At 40.6% G+C, this 25,691-nt stretch overlaps 1 protein-coding gene across 3 annotated transcripts; it reads left to right on the forward strand.

Moving 5' to 3' along the window:
* Positions 1-506: 506 nt before the first annotated feature.
* Positions 507-16,327, forward strand: LOC132862324 (NACHT, LRR and PYD domains-containing protein 3-like). 3 transcript variants are annotated; one of them, XM_060894293.1, is made up of 11 exons: positions 507-954; positions 1,113-1,227; positions 1,668-1,784; positions 2,433-2,481; positions 2,688-2,892; positions 3,122-4,898; positions 9,768-9,941; positions 14,505-14,678; positions 15,129-15,302; positions 15,541-15,714; positions 15,871-16,327. In XM_060894293.1, the coding sequence occupies exons 2-11, from the start codon at positions 1,175-1,177 to the stop codon at positions 15,905-15,907; spliced, it is 2,934 nt and encodes a 977-aa protein (XP_060750276.1). In that variant the 5' UTR covers positions 507-954; positions 1,113-1,174; the 3' UTR covers positions 15,908-16,327. The 3 variants fall into 3 exon arrangements, with proteins under 3 accessions (XP_060750276.1, XP_060750285.1, XP_060750292.1); XM_060894302.1 differs by lacking the exon at positions 1,113-1,227; XM_060894309.1 differs by lacking the exons at positions 507-954; positions 1,113-1,227; positions 2,433-2,481.
* Positions 16,328-25,691: the final 9,364 nt, after the last annotated feature.

A 25,691-nucleotide genomic window follows, 5' to 3' on the forward strand; every position in this document is an offset into this window, starting at 1 on the left:
TAAAACACCTTGATAATAATCTTCATAGTGACGTCCGATTTAAAAACAGTGATATTATGATATGTCTGATATTAAATACGTGATAGGAATGTTTTATAAACTATTAAAGTTAGTGGTTCAGCAGGAAAAACATAATAGCTAGAACATAAGAGTTGGCAGCTGTATTATACTATATTTAATTAATAATGCACTGTTTATTGTATTCTATCTCGTTTTCCTGTCTTTTCATGAATTGCTGTGCAGAATCGACTCCACTGATTCATTGTCACTCGAATCAGAATCGTAGTCAGCTACAGGATTTCTCATTTTGAACAGCATAGTATATATAGTATTATGTTAGAGTATGTCGTTATGTCAAGGCACATCGGAACTTCTTGCATCGGGTGTGGAAGTCCACTGTTGTATTCTCTTTGTATATCTCTGAGTCTCTTGTCTCTGATTGGTCAGCTTGCCTGAGTAAACCGTTTAGAGGCGGAGAATTTCCCCATTCGTATTAAAAGCGCTTCCAAGAGGTGACAACCTCCTAGATGTCTCATATGAACCTGTGATCTAAAGGTAAAGCTCTTAACTGCTTCGTGCTGCACACAAAAAGTAAGTTTTTTATCTTTTTCTGTTTGTGTTGTTAAATTGTAGTAACACTTAAGTATAAACGGACACACAGTAACTTTACAGCTGTAAAGTCAATGTGGTGTCAGATAATATATCTTTATGTGTGATGATTATTTAATCTTTATTTAAGTCTTTTAATACGCACTCAGTTAACTCATAGATCATCAGCTATAAGGTGTGTGCGAGTGTGTTTGTGTGTGTGTGTGTGTGTGTGTGTGTGTGTGTGTGTGTGTGTGTGTGTGTGTCTTTGCTTTTCCCCCGCAGTATAAACTGTAGTGAAAGTGAAAGTAAGCAGCTCCATTTTGTGTGGAGTGAAAACTAAAAGATTTCAGGAGTAAAAACACAGTGAGTATCTAAAGCTCTAATAGACAAACACACTGAAGTGACACTACTGTAGATGCAGAAGAGTTTTGTGGGTTTGTACTGAAGTTTTAATGTACACAGGTTGTTTTATAACTTGATAGCATGACTATTTCCTGTAAGTGAACTCTCTGCTGATTCAGGGTTTAATTTAACACACCGAGTGAAGTAAACGTGTGTCCTGCTGTAATCTGGAGAAGGAGACATGACCTCAAACATGAGTGTGTCTGGAAAACAGGACTTAAAGAAAGACGAGAGGTGACTTACTTTTACATTCACCAGCAATAAATACACACCGTCTCATGGGAGCAGATCTGTATCTCTAAACACTTTGCTTCTCAACTTTGCTTTAATGTGTTTAATAGCAGTGAATATATCACTGATCTGATCTAAGAACACTTTAGACAAATCATTCACTGAGAGAAGAGTAAAAAGGACTGTGAAATGTGGAGCATAAGAGCAGCATAGCTTTGAGCCAGTGAACTCTACAGGCTTTAAGACCCAGCTGAGTCAGTTAGCTGTGATTGGGACTCCTGATATCAGTGTAATTCCTGACTTATGAGGCATGCTTCTGTTTGAATAAGTGTACAGACTGGATCTGAATTAAAAAGATGGAATTATTGGTGCTTAATGATGAACACATTGGTGCTGAGACAGCAGAATATTAATTATTGCTGATATTTCTGTTGTAATTCTAGAATGATGGAGGGAAAGAGATCAGACTCACCAGAACCCAGCTGTGTGTCCATGAAGAGTGACCAGTCAATGGGATGTCCAATAGGCTTCAGAGACGGCGACAGTTCTACTGATGTGAGGTCAGTATAGTGAGGTGTTTTACAGCAGTGTTCCACCTGATCAAACTCACTCGTCTCATTATGAAGCCCTTCATGAGCTTTATCAGGTGTTGAAGCAGTAAAACACTAAACTGTGCAGTGCTGCAGCTCTCTGACTGGCAGTGAGGAAAAGTGCTTTAAGAGTTCATTTCAGTCTGCAGTCCCTGAGCTGGAGGGTCTGTGGTGCTACAGAAGAACATTTACACCTGGGACATTAATGACAATATAAAGATTTTATTAATTTATTCAAACATTTGTTTCTAAACATGTTGGTGTCAGTTAGGAAATCCTGAAATCAGTGTATTGTGTTAAGAGGATAGTGTTAAATATCTGTCTCTGTATTTATTAGTGTGTGATTTGTGCAGCTATGAATACATATAGTCCATATTACATGATGTGTTTTGTTTGTTTGTGGGATGTGGTAGGTCAGTGGTTAAGGTGTTCGATTACTGATCGGAAGATCATTGGTTCGAATCCCAGATCCACCAAGTTGCCACTGCAGGGCCCCTGAGCAAGGCCCTTAACCCTCAATTGCTCTGGTGTATAAACTGAAACAATGTAAGTCACTCTGGATAAGAGTGTCTGCTAAATGCTGTAAATGTAAATGTAAATGTAAATGTTTGTTCACAGACCACAAAAATCAAACATCATCAGAAATCAGCTGGACTCTATATTCAAGGTGTGTGTGTGTTGTTTTTAAAGTGTGTAATGTGTGAGTTGTGATCCCTTGTAATGGCTTGATGTGCAGCAGCATTAAGGGTAAACGGTTGTATGAGTTTTAAATGTGATGATAAAAATAGACTTTTCTTCTTTTGATAAAATAAAAGCCTCTCTCACTGTGTAACATGATCATATTTAGATCTGTTCCTGTGTGTTTCTAACCAGGAGCTGGAACACAAAGTCATCACTCTGATAAAGAATGAGCTGAAGAGGTTTAGGAAGCTCCTGAGTCCAGATTACCCAGCATGCACTGAGAGGAAGGTGGAGGATGAGGAGGATCTGCATAGTGTCAGAGAGGGAGCGCTGAAGATCACACTGCACGTCCTGAAGAACATGAACCACACAGATCTTGCTAACACACTGCACAACAGTAAGAGCTCTGAGTCATGATTTTATTCCATCAGGTTCACTTTAGAAAGAGGAAAAAGTTTTAGATATAAACACATTTAGTTTTAAATTTAATTTTAATATCATGTTGTATCTGTTCATGGTCCAGCTTCAATAATATTTAGTACATCAGTCAGGAATTAATAGCAGTATTTGAACGATTTTTCATTATAACTATTTATTACTAAACTAGATATTACTTTGTTTATTAGAACTCGCCTCTGTGTATCAGCCAACGTTGAAGTCCAAGCTGAGAGGGAAATTTAAAAGAATTAATGAAGGAGTCTCACAGCACAGAAGCTCAGCACTTCTGAATGAGATCTACACTGAGCTCTACATCACAGAGGGATGGAGTGGAGACGTCAATAATGAACATGAGGTGAGACAGATTGAGACAGCGTCCAGGAGACCAGCAACACAGGAGAAACCCATCAAATGTAATGAGATCTTTAAAGACAAGTCCATCAGAACTGTGCTGACTAAAGGAGTTGCTGGAATTGGAAAAACAGTCTCTGTGCAGAAGTTCATTCTGGACTGGGCTGAAGGAGAAGTAAATCAGGACGTCACCTTCATGTTTCCACTTCCCTTTAGAGAGCTGAATCTGATGAAGCAGCAAAATCTCAGTCTGATGAATCTTATTCATCACTTTTTCCCAGAAATAAGAAAACTAGAATCGATAGACTGTGACTCCTACAAAGTGGTGTTGATCTTTGATGGTCTGGATGAGTGTCGACTTCCTCTAAATTTCCAGAAGAATGAGATATTGTGTGATGTGACAGAGTCAGCCTCAGTGGATGTGCTGCTGACGAACCTCATCAAGGGGAATCTGCTTCCCTCTGCTCTCCTCTGGATAACCACAAGACCAGGAGCAGCCAATCAGATCCCTCCTGAGTGTGTAGACCAGGTAACAGAGGTACGAGGCTTCAGTGATCCTCAGAAAGTGGAGTACTTTAGGAAGAGGATCAGTGACCAGAGCCTGGCCAATAAAATCATCACACACCTGAAGTCTTCAAGAAGCCTCTACATCATGTGCCACATCCCAGTCTTCTGCTGGATCTCAGCCACTGTTCTAGAGAGAATGTTGGGTGAAGCAGAGAGTGGAGAGATCCCCAAGACTCTGACTCAAATGTTCACACACTTCCTGATCTTTCAGATCAAACACAAGGACCAAAAGTACCATCAGAAATGTGACCCTGATCCTCAGCAGACCAGAGACAGTATCATGGCACTGGGAAAACTGGCTTTCCACCAGCTGGAGAAAGGAAACCTGATCTTCTATGAGGAAGACCTGAGAGAGTGTGGCATTGATGTCAGAGCAGTGTCAGTGTACTCAGGAGTGTGTACCCAGATCTTCAGAGAGGAGTTTGGTCTTCATCTGGGGAAGGTGTTCAGCTTCGTACATCTGAGTGTTCAGGAGTTTCTGGCTGCTTTATATGTATTTTTCTGCTTTATTTTAAGAAATACAAATGTGCTTGTGGGGCAAAGCACTGGACTTTTTAATTTCTTCAGAAATCCAAACATGTCTGATTTCCTCAGGAGTTCAGTGGACAAGGCCTTACAAAGTGAGTATGGACACCTGGACCTGTTCCTCCGCTTCCTTCTGGGTCTCTCACTGGAGACCAATCAAACTCTCTTACGAGACTTAATGCCACAGACAGGAAGCAGATCTCACAGTAAACAGGAAACAGTAACGTACATCAAGAAGAAGATCAGGGAGAATCTATCTCCAGAGAAATCCATCAATCTGTTCCACTGTCTGAATGAACTGAATGATCAATCTCTAGTGCAGGAAGTACAAACTTACCTGAACAGAGGAGGTAACAGTCCTCTCAGTGGAACCAGACTCTCTCCTGCTCAGTGGTCAGCTCTGGCGTTTGTGTTATTGAACTCAGAACAGGAGCTGGATGTGTTTAATTTGAGGAAATATGATCAATCAGATGAATGTCTTCTGAGGCTGCTGCCAGTGGTCAAAGCCTCCAGAAAAGCTAAGTGAGTATTTTTATTTATAAATGTATTACTGCATGGTTTGTTATTTTAATGTAACACTGAACTGCACTGGGGGGACACGGTGGCTTAGTGGTTAGCACGTTCACCTCACAACTCCAGGGTTGGGGAATCGATTCCCGCCTCCTCCTTGTGTGTGTGGAGTTTGCATGTTCTCCCCGTGCCTCGGGGGTTTCCTCCGGGTACTCCGGTTTCCTCCCCCCGTCCAAAGACATGCATGGTAGGTTGATTGGCATCTCTGGAAAATTGTCCGTAGTGTGTGAGTGAATGAGAGTGTGTGTGTGCCCTGTGATGGGTTGGCACTCCGTCCAGGGTGTTTCCTGCCTTGATGCCCGATGATGCCTGAGATAGGCACAGGCTGCCCGTGACCCGAGGTAGTTCGGATAAGCGGTAGAAAATGAATGAATGAACTGCACTGTTTGGATTAATGTTTGTTAATAGTTCCTCTAATCATCTTTAAACAAACCTCTGGTACTTTTACAGAAGATTGTTTCACTTTTTACACTAACATTATATCTGAACTGAAGGCTGGGCCACATGGACAAAATCCTCAAAGTCATTTTATATCTTTTATATATGGATCATGAAAATTTAAGTGTCCTCTAAAATTTATGAAAAAATATCTATAACTCTATAGATCTATATATCTACAACAAAATAACTGCATGCATTTAAGAACTAAAGACATTTCTGATCTAAACACCAGTGAAAGACTTTTTCTTTTCTGTTTATTTTGAAAGTGACATTTAACAAAAAATTTTCTCACAGATGAGAAAAACATAAGACTGACAAAATGGGATCAATATGGATAGAAAATATAAAAAAGTAAATATTAAAACACTGTAATGTCCTTCAAGTATCTCTTTATGTTCAAGTTCCTCATTTTTTGTTGTGTGTGACAGTGTTGTGGTGAGATTCACTCTGTCATGGCTTTTTTCCTCAATTGTTATAAATAAAAAATAAATACAAATAAAAATAAAACATAAATGCTTTTTAAAAATTTAATCCAATACGAAGGAAAAACAAAAGTCTCCTTCAGTCTGCACTACTGCTAAACTTTACCAAGGACTTAGCTCGTGGTAAATAAAACATCAATCATCATTTTGGACCTCGACACATTGGACAGACGAAGTGGGAAAATGTTCAGCTTTATCTTCTTATTTTGTTAGAAACAAGCTAGGCAGCTAACTCAGATGAGTGATGAAGATTGTCTTTCTCTAACACTGAACTGTTTGTAAAGGATGGATTTTAAATGTGACCTTTATATGAAGATTTTTATTTTGATGGGGTTTTTTCTTTGCTTATCAAGTGTACAAGCAGGTAAAAAGAGAGAGGATGAATAATCTGTCACAGGTGAGTGTGGTGTCGTGACCGCTGTTATTAAAAAGTCCTGTTTTGTTCTACTTGGAGCTCGACAAAGACACCAAACTGTTAATGACTGATCACATTCTTGTTCTTGGATCGTGATTGTTGTTAATCTCTTGTGGTTGAATTATAGACACAGTTTTTTGTCTGGTTCACTGCATCAGAAGATGGTGGATGTGGTAAAAACAGACGGTGAACACAAAGACGGTTGCACGTGACGGTCGGTCAGGTTTATTACCTTACTGTTGCCGTTACTGTTGAAGAGATGTCAGGTTTTGTTCTTTCGAAACTTTCTGTGGATTTTGAAGGTTTTAAGCTGTGAACTGTGTTTGTATTTATAAGCAGCTGTAGTGAATCTACATTTTTGTACAACGTTGTATCAGGCTGGTTTTGTTCTCTGTTCATCATTATGTACTGATAAAATATTACACATTGGTACACTACATTCTACCATGTCACTTATAGCCACCTGAAGCCCACCTACACAAATCCTTTAGTGTAACACACAGTAGTGGTAGTGTTGTGTTAGATTTTTACCTACAAGGTGGGTTAGATTTCCCTGCTATGTGTATAGTCAGTGTTTTAGATTGAACAAACAAATATAAGGTAAGAAGTTTGACTTAGTTTATTTCTGATGCTGTGTGCAGTCGTGCTGATGTGACATCACTCTGTAAACAGGGAGGGAGCTCAGATTTGGGAAGAAAACCCCACGTTCACTTCTCAGTTGTGGAGGCATGAAAGACATGATCCCATTTACTCTGTCGAGAAAGAAGGGTTCACTAAGTTCTTGTTATGTGAGCCATGAGGGCTCCCTCTGCTGGCCTGCAGAGGATTTGCTGCACGTTATCATCAGGACTCTAATTCCCACTATCCATTGCACCACCAACTCAGTACACCTGTTTCCTGTTTGTAATCACCTGGTCTATTTAAGCTCACTCAGAACTCTCTTATGACGCGAAGTATTGTTAGCCTGTCTGCTAACAATTAACAATCTGTTGGATTATTGGCTACTGCTTTTGGATTTCCTTTGTTGTTGCTGTTTGCCTGGTGTTTTGACCCTTGCCTGTTTTTGGATTTTGCAAATAAACCTGCACTTGGATCTAACCGGTTTCACGCTTTATGACAGTTCTGTTGAAATAGTAACAGTGATATCTGTAGTAAACAGTACAATGTTCTTTCTAATATCCTTTATTTACTTTATGATAGATTTTCTATATTTTATAAAAAATACAAATCATGATCAAGAATCATTTATAAGGTTAAAAAAATGTAATCTTTCTCTTTAGTTTGGATCTGTTTGGACATATGTGAGTACTCCACCTGTACTCAGGTCCACACCAAACAATTGAAACCAGTGTGTGTGTACAGTACCTGTACGAGCACAGAGAACAACACACACCAACTATTTTAGCATCTCTGTGAAATCCAACATATAACTGACTGTAAAGTACAACTAGTATTGTCATGTTATTAACTGGTAGTGTAATAAAATGCACTGTATCTACAGTGTTGGTTGTAGAAACTTGAACACAGATCAGAGTGTAGTGTTTGTCAGAGATGTGGGACTTGAGTCATACAGTATGACTTGACTCGAGTCCGACTTAAGTCGCAAATTTGAGACTCGAGACTTGCTTGACAAATATTAAAAAAAGACTCGACTTGACTTTGACATTCGACTTGACATTCATGACTTGAGACTTGAATCGGACTTGAGTTAAATGACTCGAAATAACTTGTTTTTTTGTTTTCGTTTTTAAACGCACACGAGCGTAATCTAACCACGTGACACAGCAGGCAAGCAGAGGGAGCGCACGCACTAACTAATAAACCTTAACAGTCGTATCGAAACATGGAAGGCGCTACACCAAAAATAATTAAGTTCGGGTATTTTGTGCAACATGAGAAGAGAAGAACAGCAGTATGCGACCACATCGCTCACAATTGAATGACAAAGTTCTATTAAAATAGATTTTTTTGCAAGTGCAATGTAGTGTATGCAATGTAGTGTATGCAATATACTGTAGCACTTATAATTGGTCTTCAGTGTTAGGCTTTGAGTGAAAAGCGTATGGATTTTTTGGGGGATGCACATATATATAAAAAACAAATATAATTATAAAAATAAAAAACTTCAGAGTTGCAAGCACAGCCATATTCTTGTCTCTCATGCACACACACACATCAATTTAAAGGGATAGTTCACCCAAAAATAAAAAAAAAAATATTTCATAATTTTCTCCCCCTCATGATGTTACAAACCTGTATAAATGTCTTTGTTTAGATGAACACGGTGGAAGATATTTTAAGGAATGTTTGTAACCAAACCATTCATGAGCCCCATTCACTTCCATAGTATTCTTTTTTCCCCACTATGGAAGGGAATGGGGCTCATGAATGGTTTGGTTACAAACATTCCTTAAAATATCTACGTGTGTTCGTCTAAACAAAGAAAGGTTTGTAACATCATGGGGGAGAGAAAAAGATGACAGAATTTTCATTTTTAGGTGAACTATCACTTTAATTAATAAATTACATTCACTCCAATCATCTCTCTCTCTCTCTCTCTCTCTCTCTCTCTCTCCCCAATAGTTAATTGACTTCAAGGTTTGTGGGATTCAATAATTTACGTTTTTTGATTGACGTGATTGATTGTTGTTGTTATTCTGTTGTTAAAAAGGAAGGATCTAATTTAAGGATGTGTTCATGTCCCATTAAAAGGGAATTCCTGTTCAAAACCATTGTACTTTATTTATATATATATATATATATATATATATATATATATATATATATATATACATACATACTTTGTTTGGAACATACATGTTTGAGGCATATTGACTTTTCATGCTTTTATGTTGGCCTTATTTCAGTTACATTTACATCTTATTCTTTGTAGTTTTTATTTGTATTCCATTTTAGATTTTTATTGTATTTACAACTCTCCTGTATGTGGACACCTTTTAAAAATAAATGCATATAATCATTTTTTGTTGCAAATAAAACTCTCATAGACCATAAATACTGTAGATTTAACTTTGTTTAATATATACATTTAGTTAAATTATCAAACATATGTATGACTTGTCAGTGACTTGCTTGACTCAAGCTACGACTTGACTTGACTTGACTTGACTTGACTCTCACAAAAAATGACTCGGACTTGCTTGAGACCTGAAGGTTAAGACTTGAGACTGACTTGCACATGTGTGACTTACTCCCACCTCTGGTGTTTGTAGGCTGCTCGCTCTCACATGTGTGTTATGTACATGACCTAATGGTGTTATAATAAATTGTAGATGAGAGATTGTTAAGTGCAGAAAGACTTCCCTGCTCCTGTAAATGTGGGGATGTGGTGTCCTGTCCTCTGATTTCTGTGTGTGACACAAACACACTGACATTTCTGTTACATCTTCAACTTTAGCTGGATTATGGCTGTGTTTGTGTGTTTGAGATCAGTGTTCTGTTATTTCATCATTTCTCTTCCAGGCTGTTTCAGTGTAATCTGACAGAGGGAAGCTGTAGAGTTCTGTCCTCAGTTCTCAGCTCAAACTCCTCCAGTCTGAGAGAACTCTACCTGAGTTACAATAAACTGCAGGATTCAGGAGTGAAGCTGCTCTCTGATGGTCTGAAGAATCCACACTGTACACTGGAGATACTGAGGTACACACACACACACACACACACACACACACACACACATGTTTAAGCTGCTTTGTAAATGTATTTAGTGAAGGTGACTGATGGATGAACACTGAGAGTGAGATCCACATCCTGGGTGCAGCGACACTAAAAGCAGTTTGAAGTTTTTTCTTATTAAAATTCTGGCGGGATCCAAGATGGCGCCAGTGTATTTGGCCGGCCGTCTACTGCTCCTGGTTGTTTGGATGTTTGTTGTGTTTTTATTGATTGTTTTAAATACTGCAGACTCTCTATTGGTGTATGATCGCCAAACTCTTCTTAATATTAGATCAGCTGTTGAAAATACAGCGATCTATAAGGTTAATCAGGGGGGAAAAAACTACTCGCCCCCTCCTCCGCTCCTGTGTGGATTACCAGACTTTCTTTGTCGGACCCTGTGCTCTCCCGGGAGGAAGAAGCGACGCCGTGGTAAACGCGGTGGCCTACTGGTGAAAGCTAAGACCTTGATGGCCTTGTTTCCAGAGGCTGATCCCAGCTGGATTTTGTCCAAGCATGGCGTGGATTGTTGCCGGTATGTGCTCCCATGCTCTTGGGATCCCGCGTATGGGTGGCTGGTGCCGGTAACAGTTGCTGGCGTGGATGGGAAGCCGTCGGCCAACATTTATCGGCCTGTTCATTTTAGAAGAGGTGGTGTGGACATCTCACTCCTCCGATCCTTTGATCGTGCACTTCCGTTGCTGAAAGACTCAACTCCAGTGAGGTTTTCCTTGGTGAATGCTAGATCACTAGCCAACAAGTCTTTTATTCTGAATGACTTTTTCACTCTCAGGGACTTGGACATGTTGTGTGTGACGGAGACGTGGATCGGTGTTGGTGAGTCAAGTGTATTTTCAGAAGTCGTACCTCCGCATTGTACGTATTTTAATGCTCCACGGCTTACGGGTCGAGGAGGTGGAGTAGCAGTTATTTTTAAAGAACGCTTAAACTGTCGTCGTCTGTCTGCTTACTCCTATTTTTGAATTAAGCTTGAGTTATTCGGTGTTGTGCGCTGTTGTCTATCGCCCACCCAAATATAACAAAGATTTTATTGAGGAGTTTTCAGATTTTTTGGCTGAAATTATGCCAAAATATGATCGGGTCTTAATTGTTGGGGATTTTAACATCCATGTGTGTTGTCCTGTCAAACCCTTGGCTAAAGCATTTCTTAATTTGGTGGAGTCTTTTAACTTAACTCAGCTTGTGGCTAGTCCCACACATGTTTGTGGTCATATCTTAGATTTGGTTTTATCATATGGCTTGCCAATTGGTAATGTTGAAGTCGGTGATGCTGTTTTCTCTGATCATTTGCCTGTTTTCTTTGAGATATGTATTACCTGCGATCCTAAAGTGACTGCTCCAGCCCGTCGCCGTAGAACAATTAACTCTTCAACCATTCAATCATTCTCAGAGGATTTTAATGCTATTGATGATGGTCTTCATACGGCCTTAACACTGATGATCTGACTTCTTTGTTGTTCTTCTACTTGTCTTAATATCTTGGATACTGTGGCTCCTTTTAAGATGGTTCGAGCAAAACCTAGAACTCAACCATGGCTGAACGCTACAACTCGAACTGTTAGGCTCGAGTGTAGAAGGGCGGAACGCCGCTGGAAGAAGGATAAATTACAGATTTCCTTTGATATGTTGAAGGAGAGTTTGCTTAAATACCAAGAAACTGTTAAATCTGAGAAAGCAAAGTATCTTTCTAGTGTCATCTGTAATAACTCCAACAAGCCAGCTGTGCTATTTAGTACAATTAACTCGGTTTTAAACGCTCCCCAAGCAGCCTGCCTAGAGCCTTCAGCCGAGATGTGTGAGAAACTTTTAGACTTTTTCATTGACAAGATTGAGGCTGTTAGAGCTAATATTTTGCTCCCTTCAACTTTTTCATCCATTCCCACTGAGTGCTCTGCTGTTTTTGATCAGTTTGAGTCAGTGTCTCTTGATTCACTGAAAGAGACCTTTGTTAAAATGAAACCATCCTCATGTGGTATGGATGTTGTCCCTCTCCGTCTTCTTAAAGATTCATTTGAAACCATTGGTCCTAAAATACTTGCTATTATCAATAGCAGCCTGGCTTTAGGAGTTGTACCTAAATCTTTTAAACATGCAGCTGTGGAACCAGTAATCAAGAAACCTAATTTGGATCCATCAGTTTTTGCTCATTATAGACCGATCTCAAAACTCCCATTTCTATCCAAACTATTGGAGAAGGTTGTATTTGGACAACTGAACTCATTCTTATATTTACATGGTATTCATGAAGTATTTCAGTCTGGTTTTAAAGCACTACATAGCACAGAAACTGCACTATTGAAGGTTTTTAATGACTTACTACTTGCCACTGACTCTGGTGACTGCGCTATTTCAATTTTACTCGACCTTTCGGCTACAGTTGACCATAACATCTTGATTTCACGGCTCGAACAATGTGTTGGTATTAAGGGTACTGCTCTGGAATGGTTTAAATCCTATTTGGCTGAAAGAACTTTTTCGGTTCATCTTGGAGACTATGTCTCCTCAACTGCTATACTCACATGTGGGGTCCCCCAGGGCTCCATTTTGGGGCCTATTCTGTTTTCCCTGTATATGCTCCCTTTAGGGCATATTTTTAGGAAATTTGGTATTTCTTTTCATTGTTATACAGATGACCTGCAAATTTATCTGCCCTTGAAACGCAAAGATACCTGATCTCTAGTGCCGCTACTGCAGTGCTTTGAAGAAATTAAGACCTGCATGGGACTAAATTTCCGTAATTTTAATGAAAAGAAAACAGAAGTGGTGTTGTTTACACCAGGGGGAACCTGTGAGTCAGGAGACTTAAACCTCGGTGAGCTTAATCCTTATGTGAAGCCCTTTGTAAAAAATTAAGGTGTTGTTTTGGATTGTGATTTTAAATTGGATAAACAGATTAATTTAGTAGTTAAATCATGTTTCTTCCAATTGAGACAACTCACCAAGGTGAAACCTTTCCTGTGCTCTAAGGACTTTCAGAGAGTTGTGCATATCTTTATCTCAAGTCGCCTTGATTACTGTAACAGCCTTTATTTAGGTATTAATCAGGCCTCCCTCTCTAGACTGCAAATGGTCCAGAATGCGGCAGCTCGCCTATTGACGGGCACACGAAAGCGGGAACATATCTCTCCCATTCTCGCGTCTCTTCACTGGCTTCCTGTCCATTATAGGATTCATTTTAAAATATTGGTGCTTGTTTTTAAATCTCTTAATGGGTCAGCGCCAAGTTATTTATCAGATTTGATTAATCTGTATGCTCTGTCAAGAGCACTAAGGTCTGCTGACCATTTGCTCTTAGCTGTTCCAAGAGTGTAACTGAAGAGCAGGGGGACCGAGCCTTTGCAGGTGCGGGACCAAAGCTCTGGAACAGTTTGCCTCTCTATATTAGACAGGCTCAAACACTTGAGGTCTTTAAATCTGCCCTAAAAACTTATTTTTACAGTCTGGCATACGATGCCATGTGAGAGCTGCTTGCTTTCTTTTATTGTTTTATTGTATCTTAAGTATTTTTTCCTTTATTTGTGTGTTTGTATTAATAAACCATGTGTACTTTCTGTATGTACAGCACTTTGACAAACACTTGTTGTTTAAAAAAAGTGCTTTATAAATAAACTTGACTTGACTTGACTAAAATTCACCTTAAGGAAGTCAGCATTTGTTGATGATAAATAAATATTTGAGATTATATTAAAATGTCTGTGGATGTCACAGGTAACCAGTACAGTTCCTGTACAGTAGGAGTTACATTACACACACATTTAATAACATATTAATACTGTAGTCATACTAAAGTGTTGAACAGCATTTAAATAAAGTTGTTGTGACAAACAGAAGTAATTAATAAACCAGCTTTTATCCTCCAGAAACATCACACTGGTCTCTAAGTAGCTCTAACAGTGTGCTCTAAATCTTCTGTCAGCTCAGGTGTTTCCCAAAAAAGAGAATTCCCTGTGTACTGTAAATACTCCTACACACACACAGACACACAATACTACTCCTATTCACAGCGAGGTCAATAAATTAATTTCTCTGGTGTTATCTGTCCTCATGGAGCTGCTACCATTTTATAGACCTGTTTATGTTGTTCAATGGGAGCAAAAATATTCCTGAAAATGTTTGTAACACAGAGTAAAAGTGTGTACAATGTACACAGATCTACACACTGAACACACTGTGATGAAGCAGTAAATGACAGTGTGTAAATGTGTAAATGTTCTCCAGCAGAACTTTCCCCAGAGCTGCTGAACACACTGTCTGAAAATCTCTCTGCTAGAAATAAAGAGATGTGTTTGTTCAGAGTGACCTCTCTGTTATTATCTTCTTCCAGAAAGTTAAATACATCGTCTCATATGAGCTGAGACACATGGATCTGTCCAAGAGCAGTCCGAGTTTATACACAGATGTTCATTTTATATTTTTACCCTGATATTAGAACCTTGTGTTCAAGTAGACACTTTATTTCTCACTGATGGAAACACCTCAATTCACTATCAGAGAAATAAATCAAACACTTCATCATTTCTCTTCCAGTCTGCGTGGGTGTAAGCTGACGGAGGAAAGCTGTAGAGTTCTGTCCTCAGTTCTCAGCTCAAACTCCTCCAGTCTGAGAGAACTGGACCTGAGTCACAATAAACTGCAGGATTCAGGAGTGAAGCTGCTCTCTGATGGACTGAAGAATCCACACTGTACACTGGAGATACTGAGGTACACACATGCACACACACATACACATACACACACATACACACACACACACACACACAGTGTTTAAGCTGATTTGTAAATGTATTTAGTGAAGGTGACTGATGGATAAACACTGAGAGTGAGATCCACATCCTGGGAGCAGCGACACTAAAAGCAGTTTGACTGAAGCTTAAAATTATTAAAATTCACCTTAAGGAAGTCAGCATTTTTTTTCTGTTTTTCTGTTTCTTCTTTACATTAAAATGGACAAATTCTTTCAGTGTTCCTCAAATGAGAAAATGTGGCTTTAGAGATATTATTGATGTGAGGAACAAAGCTGAGGTCAGAGTCGACTATTACACCCAGATTTCTAACCTGTATCCGAGCTCATTGTGTTCAGGCACTTTATTTCTCCCTGATGGAAACACCTCATTTCACTATAAATCAAACACTTCATCATTTCTATTCCAGTCTGTGTTGGTGTAATCTGACAGAGGAAAGCTGTAGAGTTCTGTCCTCAGTTCTCAGCTCAAACTCCTCCAGTCTGAGAGAACTGAACCTGAATAACAATGAACTGCAGGATTCAGGAGTGAAGCTGCTCTCTGATGGTCTGAAGAATCCACACTGTACACTGGAGATACTGAGGTACACACACACAAACACACACACAAACACACACTCACACACACACACGCACACAGTTTTAATAAACACTACACGTATGGTACCGTATGGTAACTGTAATTGTAGTGATCTGATATATTGTCATTGTTTTGTGTGTGAGATGGAGAGTAAATGTACTGTACATAAAGATTTTGTGTAGTTCATGTTTGCAATACAAAAACTGAGTGTGTTAAGTGTGAGAAGGTTTTCTTTCTTGCAGGATGTGTTACTGCATTATTACAGGTAAAGGTTGTGCTGCTCTGGCTTCAGCTCTGAGGTCAAACTCATCACACCTGAGAGAATTGAATCTGTACAATAATTATCCAGGAGAATCAGGAGTGAAGCTGCTCTCTGATCTACTGAAGGATCCACACTGTAAACTGGAGACACTACAGTGAGTTACTGACTTACTGTCCCTTTACTGTATGATATTGAGTATTATTCACTGTGCGCTGTAAAATGTCACATCTAATGTGTGTATTTATGCTTCTGTTGTTCATAAGCAATGTGTTTAAATTTGTCTGTAATTCTGTCCTGTTGTGTTTTTCAGCATTAAGAATGAGACACTCACCAGGTCTGGTGTATGACAGGAGTCTCTCCTCAGACCTTTTTTCCAGGATAAATCAGTTATGGTGGTGAAGCATTAGAACACATCCAACATTTCCAACATTTCCGACTGATCACATCCTTTTATCCTCTCAGCTTCACACTTTAACATATTTTACAATCCAAAGTCAAATCCTTCAGCATCTACACACAACACACATATCGTCACATCATCACACTGATTACACAAATACACACCCATGTGTTGATGTTTATAGATTATTTTTACCTCTTTAACCTTTTTTTTTACCTTTTTAACCTCTTTTTGTATCTCAAATTTGTTTCTCCACAGATGATTGACTCACAGTTGTGATCTTGATTTATTTATTTTCCTTTAAAAGTGTCTTTCAATCCCTTTTCACCAAACACTTTTAAAATCTTTATTAAAATTCATTTAAACAAAAGAATCTTCTTTTTTGGTGTAGTTCATCAATTTTTCTATATTTCAATTTCTTCTTTCTTAATTTCCTCATGTCATTTTTTTTATCTTGGTTGCATCTTGTTTTTATATAATTTAACTTCTTTTGTTCCCTCTTTCCACCATATATTTTGCTTTATTTCTTCATCTTGTCCACTTGAGTTCTTTCTCCTCCCTTTTTTATATTTTTGTTCTCTTTGGCCTAATTCATTCTCTAATTTTTTAAAAAATGTACTTTTACTTGTTATTTCTCTTTTCTTTCTTTCTTTCTTTCTTTCTTTCTTTCTTTAATATTTAATGGAAAACGAAAAATTAATTAAAAATGTAATATCTTCCTCATTCATTTCATTTCCTTTTTGTTTTTCTATAATTTCTCTAATCTTAAAATCATAGTCGTTTTTCTTTAAACTTGCTGTATTTAGAATCCATACACTTTGCCCCCTTTCTACATTATTCCAGTCTTAAAAAATAAAAACTCATGATACTCAAATTGTTTCCTTATATCTGATTTTGTCTGTAAAGTTTCTACATTTCTTGTACATACTGTAAAATAAAGTCAATCCTTGTCCTGCAAGTTTTTCACTATATCTCTTCTTTTCTTCCTACATTTCTCTCTCTCCACACGTCTATCAGGTTGTTTTCACTCATTAGATCCTTTAGTTCTTTTCTCTCTGTTTCTGATTTAATAACCATCCCATCTGCCATATCGAGTTTACTGAAAACAGTCACTGCAAGTCCCATCATTATTATTTCTTTAAAATTATTTTTAAAGGATTAAATAATTCTTTCTTTTCTTTTTAATCTGTTGGGTCATGTACATTTACTAAACTGACAAAAAAGATAGCTAAAACTTCACTGTGTAGAGGCAAATTCCAGTGTTTCAGTGCTCTTATTTGTACCCCATGTGTGTGTGTGTGTGTGTGTGTGTTCATGCGTCCTCTCTGGTTACTGAAGATGTCTCCCTTTGAGTTATAACCTAGAAAGGCCAGTTAGAATAAAGGCCTCTTGTTCTTTCTCCCTAGTCTTTCACACAGAATTTACTGCAAAAGCACATAACAATTATATAAAAACACTCATGATATTTAAAATTTCCTCTACACCAGCCTCTAGACTACTGTCAGGGAGCACGCTGCTACGTCTCCCATGCGCGCCCCGCCCACTAGGAGCTCCTCGCCAGCATACTAACCACACACACCTGACACTCATTTACACACTCATTTCACCGCCTATAAATACACTCACGTCACACACTCTCCCCGTCCTTTATTATCGGTATTGCTTCCGATGTTACGCCGAGTGGAGTACTTACGCCCGAATCCAGCCCAGCACCACGCTTCTCCTGAACGCGCACCTTCCCTTTCTTTCACGAACTGCCTCTCGTCAGTTCCGGACATTGTGGGCCGCGCCCCCAGAGCGCACCACCGGATTATTCCTGCGTGTGCTGCAGGTATTTGTGTTGGCTCTGCCCATGGTTGTTTTCTATTAAACTTTGTTTGCTGCTACTTCGGCTTCCGCCTCCGTTTCCAACAACTACTTTAAGCTGCTGCTGTCAGGTAGTTTAAAAAAAAAAAAAAAAAGAAAGAAAGAAAGAAAAAACAAAACTAAGAAAAAACAAACTGAAATGGAGGAGAGCTTCACTCTCATGACTGCTGCCCGACTCTGCTTAGCTTCCGAGATCAGACGAGATCAAGCCTTCACAGGTTGGTTTGGCTGCAACAAAGCAGTTAATCAGCTTGATCAGTTAGACATGTAATTTTCTATTAAATAATAACAGTCTGTAATTGATTTCATAGGACTTTTGTATAAAATAAGTAGTGTGTGTGTTGTCAAGATTGAGATCCAGTGTGTATCACAATGACAAAGTCTAAAACAAATAAACATCCCAAAATAACCTGTTAAAATGTCCAGCAATGTTTACAGTGTTAAGTCATAAAATATTTCCTATTCTTCTGCATGAAGTGTATTCATTAGTGTGGGTTGTATAAATTTTATAATGAAGAAATCTGTATACAGTGATGATACTATTCCATATTCCTGATAACCAGTACAATAAAGATTAAATGCTTGGCTCAATCCTCATAGCTGTGTTTAACAATATACCAACACACTTTTGTTGGAACCTTTCTGTGTGTCTGTCATTCCTGGTCCTATTAAATATACCAAGTCCTTGAATCCTGAACTGATTACTGTCAGGGATCAGCGTAGACTTTCGGCCATGTGTGTTTGTTGTCGTTCCTCATTACGTGTCTGCCCTGTCTTCGTCTGCTCCTCCCTGTCACCACACCTGCTCCTCATTGTGTCATTATTGTCTTTAGTATAAATGAGTATAAATTGATTCATTTGTTACGTTAGTTAAGGTTAGGTTTCGTCATTTGTATTAGTTGAGTCCTCGTCATTATTTTCTGTCTTTGTCTTTATTTATTAAACCCCATTCCTTTGAAGCTATCCTGTGTACGGGTCCGCCTCCTTCCTTCCCGGGTTGTGACAGAATGAATCCGCCGACAACTTGGACCCAGCAGTATAGCTTCCAGCTAGGACCGGCTTTTTTTTGTTGTTATCCCCCCTAGTTTTATCGTCGTCTTGCCCCGGACTGTTCCGTCAGTCCCCTAGATCCATTTTAATCATCGTCTCTCCTTGGACTGTTCCGTCAGTTTTCCTCATCGTCGTCTCCCCCGGACTGTTCCGTCTTTCCCTCTGGATCTATTTTAATCGTCGTTTTCCCTGGACTGTACTGCTCGGCCCTACAGCTCGGCGGCGGACATCGCTTGGCCCTTCAGGTCGGCGGTGGATGTCGCTCTGCCCTACAGCTCGGCTGTGGACTTCGCTCGGCCCTCTATGGCTGCGCCGCCGTGTGCCCTGCTCCCCCCACCTGCCTCACCGTGTGCCTTGGCTCCCCTTGCCTACCTCGCTGTGGTCCTTGCTCCCCCCACTGGCCTCGCCGTGGTCCTTGCTCCCCCCAGTGGCCTTCGCCGTGGTCCTTGCTCCCCTCATCTGCCTTCGCTGTGGTCCTTGCTTCCCTCATCTGCCTTTGCCGTGGTCCTTGCTCCCCCCATCTGCCTTCGCCACCTGCCTCGCCCCCCCCTCCTTGTCAAGATTCAGCGCTTCGGGAGCCGCTCCTCAAGGGGGGGGTACTGTCAGGGATCAGCGCGGACTCCCAATTCCTCCCAATCACGCCCCTCCAGGTGTCACTGTCGCTGCCCACGTGAGCGTTGAAGTCCCCCAGTAGAACGAACGGTCCCCGGTCGGAGCACTTTCCAGCACCCCTCCCAGAGATGCCAAGAAGGTCGGGTACTCTACAATGCCATTTGGCACGTAAGCGCAAATAACCTATACCCGACCGGAAGGCGCAGGGAAACGACCCTCTCGTTCACCGGGGTGAACTCCAAAACATCGCGGCTGAGCTGGGGGGCTACGAGCAAGCCCACACCAGCCCGCCACATCTCACCGCTGGCAACTCCAGAGTAGTAAAGAGTCCAGCCTCTATTAACTATTTCTAATCGGTATCCCTCAACCTCCCACACCAGCTCAGGCCCTTCCTTCCCAGCGAGGTAACATTCCATGTCCCTAGAGCCAGATTCCATGTCCGGGGATTGGGTTGCCACAATCCACAATGCACCGGCCCCTTACAGTTCCTCCTGCAGGTGGTGGGCCCACTGGAGATCGGCCCCACATCGCTCCTTCGGGCTGAGCCCGGCCGGGCCCCATGGCGTAAGACCCGGCCACCAGGCGCTCGTATTCGAGCCCAAATCCCCGGGCCTGGCTCCAGGGTGGGGCCCCGGTTGCACCATACCGGGCGACGTCATGGACCTTGTTATTGAATTTCTCATAAGGGGTACTTGGGGTACCACCCTGAGTACCTCAAGTCTCTGGATGTTGTGGGGCTGTCTTAGTTGACACGCCTCTGCAACATTGCGTGCCAGTTGCAGACAGTGCCTCTGGATTGGCAGATTGGGGTGGTGGTCCCTCTGTTTAAGAAGGGGGACCGGAGGGTGTGTTCCAACTTCAGGGGGATCACACTCCTCAGCCTCTCCGGAAAAGTCTATGCCAGGGTACTGGAGAGGAGAATTCGGCCGATAGTCGAACCTCGGATTCAGGAGGAATAATGCGGCTTTCGTCCCGGTCGTGGAACACTGGACCATCTCTATACCCTTGCCAGATTGCTGGAGGGTTCATGGGAGTTTGCCCAACCAGTCCACATGTGCTTTGTGGATCTGGAGAAGGCATTCAACTGTGTCCCTCGTGGTGACTTGTGGGGGGTGCTCTGGGAGTATGGGAGTTTAAGTATCTTGGGGTCCTGTTCACGAGTGAGGGAATGATGGAGCGGGAGATCGACAGGCGGATCGGTGTATCTTCTGCAGTGATGCGGTCGATATAATGGTCTGTTGTGGTGAAGCTAGAGCTGAGCCGCAAGGCAAAGCTCTCTATTTACCAGTCGATCTACGTTCCTACCCTCACCTATGGTCATGAGCTTTGGGTCATGACCGAAAGGACAAGATCCCGGATACAGGCGGCCGAAATGAGTTTCCTCCGCAGGGTGGCTGGGCACTCCCTTAGAGAGGGTGAGGAGCTCGGTCACTCGGGAGGAGATCAGAGTAGAGCCGCTGCTCCTCCACATTGAGAGGAGTCAGCTGAGGTGGCTCGGGCATCTGTTCCGAATGCCTCCTGGACGCCTCCCTGGGGAGGTGTTCTGGGCATGTCCAACCAGGAGGAGGCCCCAGGGAAGACCTAGGACACGCTGGAGGGACTATGTCTCTCGGCTTGCCTGGGAACGCCTCGGTATTCCCCCGGAAGAGCTGGAGGAAGTGTCTGGGGAGAGGGAAGTCTGGGCGTCCCTGCTTAGACTGCTGTCCCCGCGACCCGGCCCCGGATAAGCAGTATAAGATGGATGGTTGTCTCCAATTAAATAATGAAAACTACTATGGTGGGCTTATAGAAATATGTTTTTATTTGAAAATCATGCTTTTGTCGGAGTAACAGACACAAAACACAACCTTGCAAACAATTTGAACACAAATAGCATAACAACCTCATGAGTGCCAAATTCCCTGGATTTGTGAAAATTCTTTGCAGTTAATTTTTGGATAGTGTTATTGAGCTGAATCTCCTGTCTTTCATGGAGGCAAAATGGTCAATACGTTTGTCCTGATCTATGGAATTAAAGGCATCTCTTTCAAACGACATCACAGCCAGGTGATGGAGCCTGTTCTGACCCATTGTTCCCCTGAGCCAGGTGTGGAGGCGATGTAGTGCACTGAGCAGAGATGGGGGACTCGAGTCATATGACTTGACTCGAGTCGGACTTAAGTTGCACAGTTGAGACTTGAGACTTGCTTGACAAATATTAAAAAAAGACTCGACTTGACTTTGACTTGACATTCATGACTTGAGACTTGACTCGTACTTGAGTTAAATGACTCGAAATAACTTGTTTTTTTGTTTTTGTTTTATCTTTTTTGTCTTGTTTTTAAATCTGTTTTTAAACGCACGCAAGTGCGTAATATAACCACGTGACGCAGCAGGCACGCAGAGGGAGCGCGCGCACTAACTAATAAACCTTAACAGTCGTGACGAAACATGGAAGGCGCTACACCAAAAATAATTAAGTTCAGGTACCGGGATTTTGTGCAAGATGAGAAGAGAAGAACAGCAGTATGCGACCACATCGCTCACAGTTGAATGACAAAGTTCTATCAAATTAATTTTTTTGCAAGCGCCATGTAGTGTAAATGGTTGGTCACTGTTTATGTGGAAATGTCAGCTTTTTCCAATAGCACTTATAATTGGTCTTCAGTGTTAGGCTTTGAGTAAAAAGCGTATGGACCGTTTATGGGGATGCACATATATATAAAAAAACATAAATATAAAAATAAAAAACCTCAGAGTTGCAAGCACAGCAAAATTCTTGTCTCGCATGCACACGCACACACATTCAATTTAAAGGGATAGTTCACCCAAAAATAAAAAAAAATATTTTATAATTTTCTCACCCTCATGATGTCACAAACCTGTATAATTTTCTTTGTTTAGATGAACACGGAGGAAGATATTTTAAGGAATGTTTGTAACCAAACCATTCATGAGCCCCATTCACTTCTATAGTATTATTTTTTCCAACTATGGAAGTGAATGGGGCTCATGAATGGTTTGGTTACAAACAGTCCTCAAAATATCTACATGTGTGTTCATCAAAACAAAGAAATCTATACAGGTTTGTAACATCATGAGGGTGAGAAAAAGATGACAGAATTTTCATTTTTAGGTGAACTATCCCTTTAATTAATAAATTACCCTCACTCCAATCATCTCTCTCTCTCTCTCTCTCTCTCCAATAGTTAATTCACTTCAAGGTTTGTGGGATTCAATAATTTACGTTTTTTGGTTGACGTGATTGGTTGTTGTTGTTCTGTTGTTAAAAAGGAAGGATCTAATTTAAGGATGTGTTCATGTCCCATTAAAAGGGAATACTTGTTCAAAAATGCCATTTGGTTGCAAAGTAACCATTGCACTTTTTATATATACTTTTCCATGGTCTTCTGCCATGTTTGAGGCATATTGAAACTTTTCATGCTTTTATGTTGGCCTTATTTCAGTTACATTTACATCTTAGGCTTTGTAGTTTTGATTTTTATTCATTTTTAGATTTTTATTGTATTTACAACTCACCTGTATGTGGACACCTTTTAAAAATAAATGCATATAATCATTTTTGTTGCAAATAAAACTATCATAGTCCATAAATACTGTAGATTTACTGTAACTTTGTTTAATATATACATTTAGTTAAATTATCAAACATATGTATGACTTGCCAGTGACTTGCTTGACTCAAGCTACGACTTGACTTGACTTGCTTGACATAAAGCAGTGACTTGACTTGACTTGACTTGACTCTCACAAAAAATGACTCGGACTTGCTTGAGACTTGAAGGTTAAGACTTGAGACTTACTTGTGACTTGCACATGTGTGACTTACTCCCACCTCTGGCACTGAGTGACCTTTCACAGCTGCAACTACTAACAGGTATTGTTATTGCTGCCTGGATAAGAGTTTTCAGGGATGGAAACATGTCTCCATCCAGTGATTTATACACTGTGATCATATCATTAGGACCTCCACCAACCTGTGCTTTTCGCTTCAGAAAGTTTCTGGCCACAATAACTTCTCCTGGCTTCAAATCAATTCTGTAATTCTTTTCCAGTACTGTCAGATCAGGCTCAGACAAGTTCTGTGAAGTCGGACAACATGCCTGAATACCCTGGGTCATCTCAACATTGATATCAGAAAACCGGCTTTCTAGTTCAGCAATCATTCTATCAAGGCAAGGAAACAACAGTTTCCTTTTTAGCTGCTCTAAATCACTAACACTGTCCTCCCTCCCTGATCAACAAGATGATTGGACCACAAAGTCATCCATTGTTTCATTTTTCTTTTCCTGTGACCCGAGGACTGCCCTTCCACTGAAATCTTTGCATATGGCCATTGTTCTACGATGCAGATCTGCAGCGGTGGCATCACTTCTTTTCTCTTTAAGAGAATCACATACTACATCTTTGTGTGCAACTGCCTGGGCCAAGTCAATTGTTTCCTTCTGTAGATATTTGTGAAAGCCTGCTTTTACTGTGGTACTGACAGTAGGTCATGGAACATTAGCAGTATGTACACAGAAGAGAACTTTCAGAGCTTTGTTTTAAGTCCTACAGCAATAGGAGTGGTAATGTTTGACAGGCACTCAATGATGGCAGGCAAATTCTCCATCACTGCCTTTAATGAAGGTACCTGGCATGCCCAGCGTGTGCTTGATAGCTGCACAAGTTCTGCTGGATGCAATACTAGTTGATTTTGGGTCTCTAAATACTTGTGATGGTTAAATAAAAAACAACTTGTAATGTAATGTGATGTAATCTTTCTAACATCTCAAAAAACTCAGTGGCTTCAGTTACAGCTCGACATGTGTGACATAAAACTATATTTAACTCATGAGCATAGCAATGCACATAAATTGCTTCAGGGTGTCACTTTCTGAAGTGACACCCTGGGGGATGTGACACTATAGGGGATGTGGTAGCTCAGTGGTTAAGGTGTTGGGCTACTGATCGGAAGGTCATGGGTTCGAACCCAAAGTCCACCAAGTTGCCACTGCTGGGCCCCTGAGCAAGGCCCTTAACCCTCAGTTGCTCAGTTGTAAGTCACTCTGGATAAGGGTGTCTGCTAAATGCCGTAAATGTAAATGAAGTGGCATTGCACACCCCCAGTCACCCCACTCATGACTGGAGCTCCATCATAGGTTTGTGCCACACATGTTAAATGGCCTATTTCTTTTCTTGTACAGTAGTTCATTCTCTATTGCAGCACTTATTGAGACAGCATCAAAACTAGTCAGTTCTGTTATGGCCAGGAGCCTTTCTTTTACAGTATCCTCAGTTGTGACATATATGACACATATTGCCAATTGTTCAGATTTCCCCGTTCTTGCCTCATCTGCCATAATGGCATACATCTTAGATTCTAGCATTTCTCTGACTATTGTTGCAGTCACTTCTTGTGAACAGCAAGTGGTCATCTCATTCTGGCTTGCTTTAGAGAGGTAAGTAGTGTTTGATGGGGTTGCATACCTCTGCAAAAAAGGGTCAAATTGAGTCAACAAGAACATACACTCGAGGAAGTTACCTTTATTATCACTGTCCTCTTTTTAATCGTGACCTCTAAAAGGTATCACTTGTTTCCCCAACATGCAGGTACTTTGACGTATCTCCTCTACATTTGCTGTTTCTAACTGCGGTATGACACACTTGAAATGCACTTGCCTTATAGCTCTTATAGCCAGTACACTAAACTGTCCTTATGTGATTGTGTTGATTCATGTTTATGAAATGCAATCAAAGCTTTTTTCCAGTTTTTAAAGCCAACATGCACAAACATATCCTTTTTTCAGATTTCTACCAAATACTCGACATGCAAAACAGAATGCTACATTTTTCTGTTGGGAGTATTCTAGCCAAGTAAAACTTTGGAACCAACTTGATTGAAAGGACCTTTACTGTGAACCAAACTGTTCTTGGGGATAATATGACAATTTTATTTGTTTAGGATCTGTGACCTTATCCCCTAAATCATTCAAATGAAGAGAAGTTGCATTTCACATACAGCCTCGTCCTCCTCCCTGTCTTCACATGTTGCCACCCTGTCTGTCTTCTCCTCTATCTACATTTGTGTGTCTGTTTTGTCTCTCTAAGGCTTCACAGTCGGCCTCTCTGTCCCTTTCTTCCGTCTTCACATGTCATTCTGCTGTCCTTCTCTTCATCTCCATGTACTATGATGAAACATGATATAGCATTAGCATGACAAA

The sequence above is a fragment of the Tachysurus vachellii genome, chromosome 2, assembly GCF_030014155.1.
Source record: "Tachysurus vachellii isolate PV-2020 chromosome 2, HZAU_Pvac_v1, whole genome shotgun sequence".
Classification (NCBI taxonomy): Eukaryota; Metazoa; Chordata; class Actinopteri; order Siluriformes; family Bagridae; genus Tachysurus; species Tachysurus vachellii.